The sequence below is a fragment of the Vespula vulgaris genome, chromosome 10, assembly GCF_905475345.1.
Source record: "Vespula vulgaris chromosome 10, iyVesVulg1.1, whole genome shotgun sequence".
Lineage (NCBI taxonomy): Eukaryota > Metazoa > Arthropoda > Insecta > Hymenoptera > Vespidae > Vespula > Vespula vulgaris.
This window is the reverse complement of record NC_066595.1, coordinates 3336915-3353518: the sequence shown is the minus strand read 5'-3', so window position 1 is coordinate 3353518 and position 16604 is coordinate 3336915. Positions and strand designations below refer to the sequence as shown.

Here is a 16604-nt window from a genome sequence, read left to right as displayed (position 1 = left end):
TTATTATCACTATTACAACTAATATGATTATTAATATATAAATTATTTAATTACCGAATGCTTTTTAGAAAACAATTCTTTTAAGATCTCATTACAAGACTTGAGTGCTTCTGAAAGCTTTTCCTTGGATTTGCCACCTGTGTGTTGAGGCTGAAAAAATGTGAAAAGATCAAATTAATATGTGACATAAAGAGATCTTATTGAAGATACATAGTTCTTAATTGCAATTTACAAACAAAGAATAGTAATAAGAACAAAATGTAAATAGCAACATTAAAGGAACATATATCAAAAAAATAAAAAGAAATATAATAGTAATTGTTTACACTTTAAAACATAGCCAAACTAGAAAATACTTTAGCTCTACTACTGAATGGACAATTCTTGATATTCAATGATTAAATAATTTTTAAATAAAAATGATAAAGACGACACAAATGAAAGGAAGGAATGTGAAGGAGTAACAGTATTTATACCTGTTGGGCCATTGCCCCAATCAGGGGCATGTTGGCCTGGTGGAATGGCACTAAGCCGTCTTCCCCTTGCCTCGTTGGCTGAAACAGCCCCGACATGAACCCTTTTGTTAATGTCTTAATGGAATGACGTGATTTTACATGCAGGGAACGACTATGTATGACTATGGTCATAAGCATTAACATGATGCGAAATACGGTAATAAACACTTAATAAAGGTTTTACATCATTTTAAAGATTTCTATACAAACTACTTTTTTTTCCATTTAACTTATAAATCTCATGCAGAAATGTTTCTTGCAATATGCTTGGTTGGAATCAATTTACAATATAAAAACATTTTAAACATATCTCTGTACTTTTTTCATGAATAATATACACATAGCAACATCTCTGATTAAAATAAAAGCTAACACGATAAAAGAACATAACAAATTTCAGCTCTTTAAAATACTAAATTCAATTATATCCAGATATATTCGATTTGATAATAATGTCTATTATAAGTGAATAAAATATGATTACCTTTTTAATCTGTCTACCAGATTCTCGTCTTGCAGGAATTTTAGCATTCTTTGAATCCAATGGGGCATATAATGGTTCAAACGAATTAGCCGTAGGGGTTGTAGTATCAGCCTTTCTCTTCACTCCCTTTTTCAATTTGGCTGGTTGAGATGGAGGCATTACAGTTGGAGCAGTGGGAACCTGAGGTGGAGGTGGTACAGCAGAAGCCGTCTGTGGATCCATAGCTGGCTGCGCATGGTAACCGCCCGTTGGAGGGACGACTTGTTGAGGCAGAGAATTGTGAGTGGCCATTGGAGTAACACCCATGCTCGATGGCGGAGCAATGGTGGTCGTGTTCGTACTGCCTGGTACAGAAGCAGGTGCTTGTGTACCAAGAGGAGGCATAGGTATGACACCTGTTGTACCCGCCGATGTAGCTGAAGGTGCCAAACTATTTGGTACACTGGATGTAACAGCCGCTGCTACCGAGGAAGGACGACCTCTTCCTGTACTTCCAGTTGTTCCTGCCATTCCGCCAACTGGTCCTCCTACTCTGCCAGCTTTTTTCCCTTTTGGACCTTTTGGAACTGGAGGATCGAGTTCCACTTCTTCTTTTGGCATTTGTGCAACCTGTTATAAGTTAACAAATTATGATTTCACGTTTAACACCAACAACGATCTTCTATTACGTTTTACTATTACAATCTTACATTTCTCTCTTACAAATTACCTTTGTAAGAAACAATTTTTCGAGTGCTTGTGCCATAACAACAACATCTTCTCCTGGCTTGTTGTAAACGTAACAATTGGTGAACATCGTATTGAAATCCTGGATACATTCTTTGCCGCTCCAGTAATACGTATTTTCCAATCGCTTTTTTATTGTACCCAGATCCATCGGTTGTTTGATAATTTTGTGATAGTCCTAGTGAAAATAGAATGATAAATAAATTGTTAAAAAAAATATCTCATAATATTACGTAATATCAATATTTTGCAAACATTAAATTAAAACATTGACTTAAACATACCGGTAAATTCAGCTTTTTCGCGTCTACCGGTTGCTGAAAAGGCCAGGCAAATTGATGTTTCCATACTGGTTTCAATACTCCTTTTTGTAAAAATTGTAATTGATTTGTAACTCGTCCAGGTCGATTAGGTGGTGGAACAACTGGTGGCTGCACTACACCATTTACGGGTTCCACTGTTGGCTCTTCACGAGGAGGTGGTTCTTTCCCTGGTGTAGCTGGTGTAGCTGATGCTTTACCAGGTGCACTTGTCTATATTTTTTATTTGGGATTGGTTAAATTCAACTGAAGTTATATAACATGTATTTGTTAGATCTATATTACATTTTTAAACTAATAGGATTAACTACTATAGCAATAGAAAGTTGTGTTTTGCAAAGCAATGAAAAGATTTTATTCTCTTTGAACAGATAAATAAAATCTATATAAAGTACAGCATGTAAAATTAAATTGCGATAAACTAAGTATTTTTCTTATTACTGACGTATGTTTTATGTTAGTATTAACAGTGGATAATTATTTGAAATGGAAATATTTTTAGATATACAATAAAGCGAATGGTAGTACTAACCATGTTTCTACAAAGTTTCTATTTTGTAAAATTTAAAATAGAATTGATATATTAAATGAATTTATTTGTATGAAAAATAATATATTGTGCAGATTTTTTATAAATAGAATTCAAACAAAATATCATAACAAGATTAATAAATATTAGTAAATACAAAATGGCATGCAAAAGATGATTCATCATGCAGTGAGCGAATTAGGCTGCTAAATATTTAAGTTCCATAGCAAGCAATTTGGAATTTCAATCTATATCCCAATACAATTATTTGTACTTTTTATGCTTTGATAATCTCTAAAGACAATACAGAAATCGGAAGGATTTTTCTAGCATGTACATCATGCAAGTTACATAGAAACAGTTTTTAACAAAAATTTGTACGTACGAAATATAAAATTACTTATCAAAATTAAAACTGATTAATACTAATTTCCTAATACATAAATTGACTCGAAGTTATGATTATCGTTACATATAACTGAATGTGAAGATAGTCAAATATTTAATCTTTTTTAGAGCAAAGATGTAAATTTTAATACTATCGCAGGTATATCAAGATAGGAAATAGATCTAGAAAATTTCTTCTAACCATATTATCTATGTCTCTCAATTTATTTTCTTTTTTTTTCTTTGGTATTTAAAAGCTTACAACTGCATACGATTAACATATCGAAGCGAAATTATAAATTGCTCTTCTTAGTAATGTGCAAATTGTTGATTAAAATATCTATGTCTTATTTCATAAAATATGTCAACATGGAACCTCACCTTCGGTATATTACACAGCCTTTCTCGCTCCTCCACATCTAACTGTAATTCATATGTACTTTTCAGTCAAATGGTATTTAAATTTAACACATTATGAATTTGTAAATTATATATGAAAGCAATATTCGTAAGAGAAAATTTAGAAGATTTGTTATTTATATAAATAAATGTTAATATCCCTAACATTTTTAAATGTGTTATATAATGTCATGAAGAAGCAATGCTTTTTGCAACATACAAAGCTTATAATTAAACATATATATGTGCAATTATTTATTACAAAAATTATCACTTTATACTTAGCAAGATATCTTACATTGAAACAAATATAATATATCAATTGCATATTTATTGATAATGCTAAAATAAACAATTTTAACTACAAAGAATAATAAATAGGAAATGTATAAATTATAAAAAAAAATTCTACATAGCTTCCAAATCTAGCATTAGTAGGTTAATAAGCAAGCTGTGCTTCGCACTACATTAAATAAATTTATAAAATATCACTCACCGAATTATTTTGTGAAATAGTGTCCACCTGCTGCATCTTGACCCCGTTGATTCTGGAAAAAAAAAGAGAAGAAAAAAAATTGATTTCAAAATATTCATTTTTTTATATGTAAATTAAACTTATATCCTAGTAAATATAAAAAACAGCATGTATAGGGACTTTTTAAAAATACATATGTATTGAGTTTGATATGTTTTTGAATATTGAAAAATACTTTAAAATAACCAAATATCTTTCACATCATAGATATAGCAATAGTGATGAATAAATAAAATTTATATAAAATTTCAATGAAAAATTTAATCTGTGAACAATAGTCTATTATGATATTGTTTAAATAAAAAACATAAATGCCTAACCAGAAAAAAACTATAACATCGCAATAAAACATCTGCTTATACTATAGGATGCATCGAAACCACGTTAATGAGCTGTACCTACCTTTCAGACATATATGGTACATAAATGCTATGCAGCAGGTAACTGCCTTACGCTGATGCTCGACGCTATGAGGCTTCATCAACAATTGAGATGGCAAGTAAATATTCTGAATTGAGCATGGTAGCTCACTAATCGCTTGCCGAGACAATTGCACTGCAACCAGGGAGATTGATGCCGAGGAGGCATAACACTACTCAAGCCTACCAAATGGTAGTACTTTGAATGTCAGCCCTGTACACTGCTGTGAGTCTCCGTACCTCCAGCCAATACTCGCGATACTAGCAACATCTGGATAACATAACAACAGGATCCGATATTGTATCAACCCCCAAAAATTGATATATTTTTTCAGAGCAAGTTAAACATTCATATGTGCGCACAGATACTATACAATAATATCGTGCATACTAAATTTTTATAATACATGCAAAGGATAATAAATGTCTTCCTTTTTTATACTTTGTATTAATATCCAGATAATATAATTTTTAGTTTGACTCCAAGTGATCAAGGTACGTTCAAATTGCTCCTATAAATTTCTTCCCATTCCCCTTGCACATATGAAAAGTACCAATTAGAATTTATAAGAGATACTAATATCGTCTTAAATACGTATTAAAAAAATAGACAATTTCTTAGCATGCCTTAAAAGAAAAAACAATAAAAATCAAAATGAATACTTTTTAATGAATAATAAAACAAAAAAGTAATCAATGATAATAATTTATAATAAAGTACTATCAAAATCATTTTACTTCTACTATTACTCAAATATATCATGAAATTATTCTCCCCAAACTAATATTCAATTTAAAAAATAAATTTCAATCGACTTTACTCAATTTCTTTTACATATTTTTATAATACTCTGAAAATATCTTACAGTATATAATTTAATCTTGAAAATGCTCGACTCGATACAATGAAGCAAAGCAAAACATCATCTATTCTTGATATCAAACATTATCTGAAAATATTAAAACCAGTATTTTTGAATATAAATCAATGCGATATCACGAAGCATGATTTTGGAAAGATTTTTCTTTACGAAAGAAAGATACCTCTTTCATGATTCTAAACCTTGTCGGGTATGAAGGTTAAGATACAAAATTCAATGAAAATAGTACCAGCAGACGACGCAAGTGATCCTCATTGTCAACAGAGGATCAACCTGATTGTTCTGAGAAAATGGAACGACAGAAAGAAAATACGATAGATTTATCAAAGTGAAAAACAAAGTAGAAGAATCACACTAAGACTTTTAGCAACGAGGAGCAAGCCAGTGCAAATGAGAACAGATGAGCAGATACAAATAAAAAGAAGAAGAATTTCGTCAAAACGATCCGTAAAGCGAGGACGATAGCGTTCGTACGAAAAAAAACTCGGATACGTCGGGGTTTATGGAAGAAAGACAACTAATCGAAACAGGTGTTCAAAAGTCGTGAAAAAGTCGTTAAAAGTAGGAAAGGTAAAGGAGAAAGGTAAGAAGAAATATCGTGGAGAAGGAGAAGACGGAAAAGTAGGTGGAGGTGGAAGAGAAAGACGATGAAGTGAGGAGGAAGAAGAAGAAGGCGAAGAAGAAGAAGAAGAGGAGGAGGAGGAGGAGGAGGAGGAGGAGGAGGAGGAAAAAGAAGAGGTGGAGAAGCAAAAGGCGGCGGAAGAACGAAGGAGGCGCGAGCGAAATAAGCACGGAAGGTGGAAAGTAGGAAGCAAGAAGAAAAAGGCGAGAGAGAGAGAGAGAGAAAGAGAGATGAAGGGAAGGGGGAAGAGTGGTAAGGCAGTGTGTAAGGAGAACCCGCGCCCAGCCGATGCACCCAGCCGACGCACAACAAACGCGATCAAGACGCCGTAGGAGAATCGAAAGCAAGGCACGTTCGAGCGTCGAAGGAACGCTCGGTAGGATGTACGATGATTTCGAAGCGCGCGGATATTCCTGGCCGCCTTCACTAACACTCGATTTGGCGTAGGTTTCATTCAACATGGCGGTACGGCCACTCGGGAAAGAAAGCTCCCAAGGGCCCGCCGCCGCTGCCGAGCGCGACTTACGCACCGCGCTACGGCGCATCGTGGCATGCGTTACATCCCATCGCGCCTAACAGTTATGACCAATATTCTTGCTCGATCTCACCTACCTGATCGTTCCGAGTCCACTTTTCCTTCGGGTATTCAATCGCGAAAAAACACTACCACTACGGCTCGGACACTGGCACTACGCTTTCTCCCTGCTCACTAGTTTAGTTGCCTCGCTGTTATGGCTGCCACCACCGCCGCCACCGCCGCCGCCACCGCCGCCGCCACCACCACCACCACCACCTCCTCCACTGCCACCGCCACCGTTCTTGTCGTAGTAATCCTCGTTATCGTCGCGACTGCCACCGCCACTACTACCTTCGTCGCGGCCGATACGGCGAGTATACCCCACCGTCGTGTCACTCACTCACTCTCACTGGTGTAAACCCAACGAATCCACGACACGATCTCGTATGCGCGCCTACAACAACGCGGCGTACGCTCTTACTGCTCCTTGCAGTTCTCTCTTTTACTCTATTAACTGCCACTCTCGTTACTTCTGGCACCGCCGCTATCGCCGTTGCTGTCGCTGCTGCCACCACCGCCGCCACCACCGCCACCACCGCCACCGCCGCCGTCGTCGTCGTCTTCGTCGTCTTCGTCGTCGTCGTCGTTGTCGTCGTTGCTGATACTGCTTCCTACGACGACCGCGATGCGTTTACGGTATACTACAGTCCCAAGACTCACAAGCTAATAAGGACGATCGTCTCTCGCGCCAATATCGTATTAATGGGTCGTGTGGAGCTCCGTCGACATTTTCCTAAAAACTTGCACCGCCGGAAGCCTTTCCGTGCCCATTACGATCTCGGATCTAGAAACTTAACGATCGCAGCACCAACAATGGCTACGCATTCTTACGCGACGTACCGAATGGTCCTGTTCCGTAGTTCCTTCCGTGATACCTGACCCCCCTCCCTCACTTCCCTCTCCCTGAACACTACGACGAACGCTCACGAACTAACGCGAAGTTAAACGCGCCAATTCTGACTTGTCACAACACGTATACGACACACGATAATGTTTTTTTTTATATGACGATACAAGATATTTCCAAATTTTCGTCCGGAACGAAAGAAAATGATCTAGGGAAAGTTTTTCATTGAACGTTCGTCAAAGGTCACGTCGTCTCTTTACAACCCACGTGGTGAAATAATATCCTTTTCGTTTTATCTCATCAAAACAAATTATGACTAATCGAGTCCAAACAGTGTGTCAGCTTGTTATTGAAAAATAATGCGTCAACTTGTTATTGAAACATGAACAATAAGGCTAAAAATTGAGAGGCGGAAGGAGACTCAGGAAGAATGAGTAAAAGAGAAAGTGAGAGAGCGAGAGAGTGAGAGAGTGAGAGAGAGAGAGAGAGTGAGAGAGTGAGTGGGTGAGTGAGAGAGAGAGAGAGAGAGAGAGAAAGAGAGAGAGAGTTCGGGAAGAAAACAGCACAAGTTTTCTTTGGTACCTATTTATAATATTAAAATATGACGGGCGGTGGAGTACGACATATACACGCATATAATAATCATACACATTCGCTCCATAGAATAAAAAGGCGCTTTATTAACCAATCCAAAAATCAACGGTCAATTTCCGTCGTTCCATATTCACCCATAATGCCTTTTCGTACGTTCCAAAGAGAAAGGAATTCGCGTTTCGATCGTTAGAAAAAAAAATCTTATCTCGTTTAACGAAATATTTCAATAAATCAAGCGTTTCTATTAATTTGTTCTTTCGTTCGAATAATATTATCGCGCCTCATTAATCGGCGCGCGCGAACGTCGGTCCGTTTCCACGATTCTCCGATTAAACGCAATGCATTTTGGTAGTCGAGCACAAAATCTATAACGGCTTTGGCAAAAGCATGAAAGACGAACGGTATCAATGAACCCGTTACAGCGTGACAGCGTGAACGGCACTAAGATTTAATGTATGGATAGCATAGGATGCACGTGGTAAACTTTACGCGCGTTCTCTCGAAGTAGTATTCCATTGTGACGTGCTGCGTCGTATCGTCATTCCGATAGTTCCGTTACCTATATATCAAGATGGCGGCTGTACTAATTAACGATGGATCGACCTTTGCTTCCTCGATCACCCTGTCACACGAAACGCAAAACTGTTTATCGATGTTATCGTTTTCAGAAAAATTCGTACTCGAAAACGATATTAACATCACCAGCGTGACGACACGCACCGAAATCTACTACGTATTCGCTACACGTCGATCAGATATCGTGGACGCATGACACGGTACTACGGAAGTCAACTGCACGATCCGATCGTTTCTCTTCTTATTTCTATTAAATACATTTTTCGACAAAATAATCACGACTTAAAATGATAAATAATCTTTTCTTTTCAATTTACATTGGTAATTAATCCAGCTATCCAGCTTTTAGACGAACGACTTAAACACTAATGCTAAAGATGGCGTCTCCATGAAGGACGGAAAATCACTTTTCAACTAGACACATCCATGTCTTTCACTAATAAGATTATCATAAGAATCGCGGATATGTTAAACTATAATCTTGAAAATAATCGTATATCCCGAAAATCATTTAGCAGACCGTTCCGTTATAAATGTGTCATTCGCATACTTTACGACGACGACCATTATCCGTTTGGATGACGTCAGAAGTAATACGAGAGTCAAAGTACGTTTATCGTAACATAGTATTATCGACGCATTGCCTCCTTGTCTTTCCGGTCCGCCATTACATTTTCATGTTCTGGCGAGCGATTGGCTTTCGTCAGAAGCTTCCTCTTTCGCGGACCAATCAAATGAATAGTAAGATATTGATGAATCATCGTCACTCGATTCACTTCACAGTTCTTTCCAATCGTATGAAAAACAACATTATTACATTCATTATTTTCTAGTTCACTGAACATTTTAACAAAAATCATTTTATACAAAATTATGTTTTTCAGAATGTCTTTGTAACGATTAAAACGTTTTTTTCTCTAATAATAGATAAAATATAAAAATATTCTTATATCAAAATCTCTAAAATCGATAAAAATATATAAAATATTCTTATATCAAAATAACGTACACATATTTACTAATACTATATTGGTAATTCTATTATATATCACATATTTAGATTATTTATACAAAATTATTTCTTAAACTATACCCCAAACTTCTTCAAAAGCAGTACACAATTTACTGCAAGTTACAGCACCTGAAAGTGGGTAGTTACTGATGGATATAGTACCTTCCGTATAATCTGTTTTTACCTAATAAATAAATGAAGAAAATTTTCATTACAATAAGTAAAAAATTTAATAATGATGTCTTTAAGAACGATATAATATTTACTTGTCCATGTGCCATTGCTCCTACCACAATAGCGATTGGTTCTTCACTTGGCACTAATTCTCTTGGATTTTTTATTGTATTTGAACTGAAAGACATTAATAGTTTTTTACAGCCAACCGGGAGATGATCTGTGCATGGATTTTTTATGACTTTTAATAATTTCATTGGCCCATCTGATGCTCTTACGCTGAATTTATGTAATAATTGTACTGTAACAAAAACGATATATGTATTTTTCAATACCTATTCCTTTGTAAACATAGGACCATTTAATTTTTTAAGAAAGATAGATTTATTCTATACCCATAAGACCAGCAAATCGTTTGAATGTCCTTGGTATCCTTGTTTGTGGATTGACTTCGATTAATACATTTTTCTCTGTATGTATATAAACTTGTAAAAGACCAGCTCTATTTAAAGGACTATCCATCAGCATTAATAAGCACTGATGCGTTATATCCGGTCTGCATGAACCAGGTTCTCGATTATTTTTTTTCAAGATGTTCGAATGATCATCGCAATTCAGTAATTCGAAACTGTTACCAATCTGTATCCAAACAAAAACGACGTTTTAGTAAAAACACAACAAAAAATATTATTTAATATATTAATATATAAATATCTATTAATACTTATCACAATAAAAATATATTAACACTTATTACCTCCCTAGCCACTAAGTTAAAAATGATTAAATATTTCACAAATGTGTTATAGTTATAATTTATAATGAATATTAGTGAAAAATATTCAAATATAAATAAGATTTATATTGAAATGATCTCACCTTCACTGATTCTAATTGTGCATTTTCCAAAATAATAATAAGACGCTTTTCTTGATTTTTAATATGTGCAACTTGAAGATGTTTAGGAGCGGGATCATATTCAAAATCATCCTTTTCGTTGCGATTTTTCCTTTTCTGGCCCATTACGAAATTAATTCACACTACGAAATACAAATACTTATGCTATCTGTATCATTAGCATACTATTACTAAAGTGAGGTTAAGTAACAATAAACCATGTTTCTTAATATCGACTTTGCATACGATCGACCTATATCGTTGCTCTGATTCGATATTATTCGATACAGTCGTCATATAGTACATATATTTTTATGATAGTACAAACAAATATATAACTGATGTTAATTATATTTAATTAATATAAAAAATGCTAAAGTATCATCAAAAATATTTTGGATTTTATAAGTGATAACATAGTTTTTCGACATATAACAGGTTTATAGCGTATTTCTTGCTCAATGATATTATTATTTTTTTTTTTAGTTCGTCTACCAATAGTTTTAGAGAAAAGATATCACGTGGTATTAGAAAACTTTTTTAAGTTTTTATTCTCAACAACTTGTTACAGAAGTTAAAGATCAAACAAATAATGCAGGTTTATGTACACGTATGCACTTCAGTAACGTAATTCCTTTAGTAGACATACTTTTATCATTTAGTAGACATACATATATCACATGTTAATAACAAACATTAATATTAATTTAGTTTAGAAGCTATCGTCTTGTGATAGATAAAAAATATTACGCTTCGGTTTTAATTTATTGTTCAGAATTTTTTAGATACATATTTCACGTCGATCGTACGATAAATATGTTATATTTGTGAAACTATATTCTTAATTTTCCCGCCACATATACGACTAGTGTCGTATATAGAATTATGTAAGTTTTATCAAAATTTTTAACTTTTCAATTACTGTTTTAAAAGTTATGTTAATGCATTCTATTCGTACATCCGTTCATTATTTTTCTGATGGTTGATTTACTTAAGTTCAAGTATAGTTTTGATGTTTCAGTAAATATATATATATATATATATGCATATATTCTTTGTAAATAATCGTGTATTAGTTATAGATGAATTCTTGTTTATGTTTAATTATATATTGAATTTGAATGTTACAATATGGTAATGTAGATATAAAAAGTAGGGAATGGAAATAAGATATAAGTTTTGTAATATAGTTTTTTTATGCTATAGTACTTTATCTGAAATATAAAATTTTTTATAGATGTTAGTTAAAACAAGTATACGTGGAATAATAACTAAAACGTCAGTTTACTTTAATACGCTCAAAAATATTCAAAGCTATTCTGCTGTGATGTCTAAATTTGAATTACCAAGTCGTTTCAAGGACAATGATAAATCTGTGTGGTAATTAAAAACTGTTATATCAGATATTAAAAATATTTAAGTATAATACAGATATATATATACATATTTAAAATATTATTATTATAATTTTTTTAGGGTAGAATATATCCAACTCGCGTTAAAATACAAACCGTTAAACTTAGGTCAAGGTTTTCCAGATTTTCATGCTCCTGAAAGTATTACGAAAGCTTTAGCTGCTACTGCAAATAATGAAAATCCTCTTCTTCAGCAATACACACGAAGTTTTGTAAGTATTTTATAAATACTATACAAGTCTTGTACTTAAGTATCAATTGAAATTTTACAGGGACATCCAAGATTAGTAAATGCAATTGCAAAGTTATATTCTAAACTTTTAAAGCGTAATTTGGATCCAAATAATGAAGTTATTGTTACTGTTGGAGCTTATGAAGCATTATATATTGCATTACAAGGTCATACAAACCCAGGAGATGAGTGGATTATAATTGAACCATTTTATGATTGTTATGTTCCAATAGTTCGTATCGTAGGTGGTATTCCTAGATTCATACCCTTGAAACCGGTAAGTAAAATTACAGCAAAATAAAAAGTAAGATACAGTTTTAGAATTATATGAAGGAACTATCATTACTTTTTGTGTTGATTATATCAAAGAATGTTATTTTTTTTAATTTTTGCTATATAGAAAAATACTAGTGGCCCACTTACTTCTGCCGATTGGACATTTGATAAGAAAGAATTGGAAGAACTTTTCAATGAAAAAACAAAAGGAATTGTAATCAATACACCAAACAATCCTATTGGAAAGGTATATACATTGGATGAATTACAATTTATAGCAGATCTTGCCAAGAAGTGGAATACCCTTGTTATCTCGGATGAAGTATATGAATGGATCATTTATGAATCAAATCAACATATTAGAATAGGTGATGATTTGATAAATATAATAAAATTACTATAGCGCAAATATTGTAATAAATTTTTTATCATATCTTTCAGCAACATTACCTGACATGTTTGAACGTACCATTACTATTGGATCTGCGGGTAAATCATTTAGCGTCACTGGTTGGAAAATAGGTTGGGCATATGGACCAGCAAATTTATTATACAACTTACAAGTTGTACATCAAAATGTGGTTTATACCTGCTCCACACCACTTCAAGTAATTATACAATTAACTATAATTACTATATTTATAGAGATGGACATAATTATTAAATATATGAAAAATTTTTAACAAACAGGAGGCTGTAGCACTTGGGTTTGAAGAAGAGATGGAGAAATTTGATCAACCCAGCTGTTATTTCTTTAGTTTACCTAAAGAATTAATACCAAAGCGAGACTATATGGCAAAATTTCTTAGAGAAGTGGGCATGTTACCTATTATTCCGGAAGGAGGTTACTTTATGATAGCAGATTGGACACCTTTAGAGAAAAAAACTAAATTGGAAGAAGAAACAGATGCTAATAAAGATTATAGATTTACGAAATGGATGACTAAGAATGTCGGAGTTCAAGGTATTCCTGTGTCTGCTTTTTATTCGGCAGAGCATAAACATTTAGCAGAGAACTTTGTACGATACTGTTTCATAAAGGTATCTAATTAATTGCAATCACAGACATAATGATGCATTATTTGAAAAATAATGTTTGTATCAAATTTTTTTACAGAAAGATGAAAACTTGCAAAATGCTGCGAAAATTTTGATGAAGTGGAAATCATAACATTGATAACAGGGCGTTTCGTTATATAAATGATTTTTTATGCTACGAAATAAACTGAAAAATATTTGATAATATATTTGATTATATATGTACATATTTGCATTAACTGTACGTGTTGTTTACTACCCTCAGAAATCATTTATCAATTAGTTCTATTATCAGAAATTTATATAGAAAAGTCACCACGAAGCCATCTCTTTGCATCTTTAGTATCAGCACCGAATGTTTTACCGAATCTAAAAAACATATATATGTGTATATAAAAACAAAATTTTAGTCGAATAAGAGAGAGAGAAATAAGGATTCAAAATTACCTAAACATTTGTCCTGGAACGTGACCATAATAATTAGGTAATAAACCAACATGTTTATGATAAATTTCAGTCGATTGAATAAGAAGAGGCGGATCAGGTTTTGAAATTGTTACAGGTGCCCATTCGGTGCTTTGTCGATGTCGATAATTTGAAGTAAAATCACAAAGTGCGCTGTTAGTAGCGGGTACATTGGTAGCTCCAAAGTGTGCATATCCATATGGAATATGTCCAGCATATCCTTCATTGACGAAAAATTAATATCACTCGATTTGTTATGAAAATGTAATTGCATTGTTTTATACCTACGTTTTGCGGCTTGTCTGATGAAAGAATAACGCATTCGACTTTCACTATCCGTAAGAGTCATGTCGCAATATAAGTATACAAGTGTAAATGATAATTATAAATTTGATTTTACGATAGAATCGTCTAAACTAATTATTGTAAATCATAGAAACGATAAAAATCGAAGGTCGAAACAGTCGAACTACGCCAATTCGTTCAAATTAAAATCAAAAGAAAATTTCATTTTTTTTTTCTTTTTTTATATATATAACACGATACTTGCCGCTGATAAAATATTTCTTTGGATTCACATTATCCATAAAGTAAGGGGAGGGAGCATGATCCCTTGGAACTTCGTGTGGTTCATCGATTGGCAAATTTCTCATAACTCCAACGCAATCGGGACGAACGGTGATCATAGGCAATTTGAATTCACTTTCGATCAGCTAAATAATGAATTCTTGCGAGTTAAAATCGTAACCCATTTAAATTCGTTTAAATTTCGAAAACACAGATATCAAATTTTTACGTTACCAAACGATCCTTCGTATTTCGCGGTTCACCTTTCCCACTTTGCAAAGAAATTACTGTTTCAAGTTTATTAAGAGCCTCTTTATTTTTTATCTGTTGTCTCTCAAATTCTGCTAAACCCTCGGTTGCAAGTACGGTGAATCTTTGTCCGCAATTTGCATTTAAATTTGGTACGAAACCTATTGCAATGATATAAATAATTGATTGTTATCTGTCGATTATCGATACTCTTACGTACCTTCGTAACCTGGAATAGTTGGATGAGTATAAATAGGATCTGTTCTTTTGTATCGTGCATTTACAATATCTATGTCATTTTTGGGAGGTCTGCTCACCTACGTTTATTCGTTTTTATATCAATTTTATTAATACTCTAATAATAAGATAATAATACTAATAAGTTAAAAAATTATATGTTAGTATTAATTAATTATAATAATATAATATAAATATAATATTATTAATTATTACTTGTACTACTGCTATTACTATTCTACTACTACTACTAATAATAAAATAATTATTATTGGTATATTATATTATATTATTATATTATAATAGTAGCAGTATATAGGTAGTTTAAAATACATACATAAATATATATATTTTTTTATATGTAATAGTAATAATAACAATTCTGGAATATCTTCTATTTCAGGATTCTAGGATATCAATGTAGAGAATGACATATTACGTTTGATAGAAATATCAAAATAACGTTACTTGATAATCGTCAGTGGCACGATTTGATAGGACAAGTGTTTCCGAATGATTCACGTTAGGGTCGAGAAGAAGTTTATGAGTAAGACTTCCGTAAGTTTCTCCGCATCGATAACGATATTGAGGAGAAAAACCGGTATATCTATGAAAAATATAAATAAAGAACTTTTTGTTTTTTAAGTTTTATTTGTATAATATACAGAATGAGCTAATAGTTTTTAAGCGATATTAAAAATCAATTTATTTTTGCTGAGATTTTTTAAGATTGTCAAACAATAATCCTAGCTTATAAAATTACAAATTTAATCACGAATATAAAAACTTTTGATACATTCTGTACATATATATATATATATTTTTTTGTTAGGTTAATAAATTACCCTGGTATTAAATGTGGTTCTGGAGTATTAAACAATTCTACGCCGACAGTCATTTTCAATTAAAATCTTTTAAATACGTCGATCAATTTAATTGTAATTTATTTTAACTGGAATTTAGCTTTTTTTTTTTCTTTTTTCTTTCTTTTTTATATGTTACCCGACGTACATCAACACACTATCAATTTTGTAACTTTCGTCGTCTCAACTACATTTTGTTATTACATTCAGATGTATAAAAAAAAATAATGTGTCAACATTCTTTTCTCTCTGCTCGAGTTTATTCGCTCGGAAACTTTTCCGAACGAATAATTGGTTGTTTACAAAACATTTATTGCGGTCATGTAATCATATTTATGAACTTCGTATTTGTTAATATATATTGAGTTTTTAATATTTTACATATACATACATACATACAGACATGCACACGCACACGCACACACACACACACACACACACAAGACAAAAAAGAATTATCTCGATCACATTTATTAACAAGTAAAGATGAGCATTGATTCCGAATTTCCAGACAATCTTCGAAGAATAACGAATTAGACGAATTACTAATAATCGATTATTTAAAGAGGGTGACTATATAAAAAGAAAAGAATGAGTGTGTGTGAGAGAGAAAGGGAGAGAGAGGAAGAGAGTGAGGGGGAGTAGTGAGGGTATACTCGTTGGCAGAGTAGGGAGGATACGTTGCGTGCACAAATGGGAGAAGTTGTGGGAGCAACGTTTCGCTTTCCAGTTTTCGTAGGACTACGGAGACGGAAAGAACTAAGAAAT

General features: G+C 33.1%; 4 protein-coding genes across 19 annotated transcripts in view; 1 reads left to right on the top strand and 3 right to left on the bottom strand.

The window, feature by feature from the left end:
* LOC127066623 (bromodomain-containing protein 2-like) overlaps window positions 1-8961 on the bottom strand; it is a 29412-nt gene extending 20451 nt beyond the window's left edge. For 3 of the 12 annotated variants that reach the window (XM_051000535.1, XM_051000536.1, XM_051000541.1), the window contains exons 1-9: window positions 6430-7745; window positions 4298-4585; window positions 3857-3908; window positions 3343-3384; window positions 2010-2258; window positions 1709-1903; window positions 1000-1608; window positions 477-554; window positions 55-150 (exon numbers count right to left, since the gene is read on the bottom strand). In XM_051000535.1, coding sequence (XP_050856492.1) covers window positions 55-150; window positions 477-554; window positions 1000-1608; window positions 1709-1903; window positions 2010-2258; window positions 3343-3384; window positions 3857-3908; window positions 4298-4308 — 1332 coding nt within the window. In that variant the 5' untranslated portion in view covers window positions 4309-4585; window positions 6430-7745. Of the gene's footprint in view, window positions 1-54; window positions 151-476; window positions 555-999; window positions 1609-1708; window positions 1904-2009; window positions 2259-3342; window positions 3385-3856; window positions 3909-4297; window positions 4586-5180; window positions 6389-6429; window positions 7746-8394 lie in introns of those variants that run through there. The other 9 variants (XM_051000530.1, XM_051000531.1, XM_051000532.1 and 6 more) reach the window with 9 other exon arrangements.
* A 462-nt stretch (window positions 8962-9423) lies between these two features.
* LOC127066656 (ribosomal RNA small subunit methyltransferase NEP1) lies at window positions 9424-10756 on the bottom strand. Its single transcript, XM_051000644.1, has 4 exons — window positions 10477-10756; window positions 9993-10236; window positions 9690-9898; window positions 9424-9607 (listed from the first exon to the last, which is right to left on the bottom strand). Exons 1-4 carry the CDS (start codon window positions 10618-10620, stop codon window positions 9494-9496), a joined length of 711 nt encoding a protein of 236 aa, XP_050856601.1. The 5' UTR covers window positions 10621-10756; the 3' UTR covers window positions 9424-9493.
* A 315-nt stretch (window positions 10757-11071) lies between these two features.
* On the top strand, window positions 11072-13694 carry LOC127066643 (kynurenine aminotransferase). 5 transcript variants are annotated; one of them, XM_051000612.1, is made up of 8 exons: window positions 11072-11104; window positions 11732-11874; window positions 11971-12121; window positions 12182-12418; window positions 12542-12785; window positions 12859-13025; window positions 13108-13458; window positions 13535-13694. In XM_051000612.1, the coding sequence occupies exons 1-8, from the start codon at window positions 11087-11089 to the stop codon at window positions 13586-13588; spliced, it is 1365 nt and encodes a 454-aa protein (XP_050856569.1). In that variant the 5' UTR covers window positions 11072-11086; the 3' UTR covers window positions 13589-13694. The 5 variants fall into 5 exon arrangements, with proteins under 5 accessions (XP_050856569.1, XP_050856571.1, XP_050856568.1 ...); XM_051000614.1 differs by lacking the exon at window positions 11072-11104 and adding an exon at window positions 11128-11381; XM_051000611.1 differs by lacking the exon at window positions 11072-11104 and adding an exon at window positions 11458-11514.
* Window positions 13649-16594, bottom strand: LOC127066652 (UPF0605 protein CG18335-like). Its single transcript, XM_051000633.1, has 7 exons — window positions 15819-16594; window positions 15442-15580; window positions 14957-15053; window positions 14722-14897; window positions 14471-14633; window positions 13903-14140; window positions 13649-13824 (listed from the first exon to the last, which is right to left on the bottom strand). Exons 1-7 carry the CDS (start codon window positions 15869-15871, stop codon window positions 13755-13757), a joined length of 936 nt encoding a protein of 311 aa, XP_050856590.1. The 5' UTR covers window positions 15872-16594; the 3' UTR covers window positions 13649-13754.
* Window positions 16595-16604: the final 10 nt, after the last annotated feature.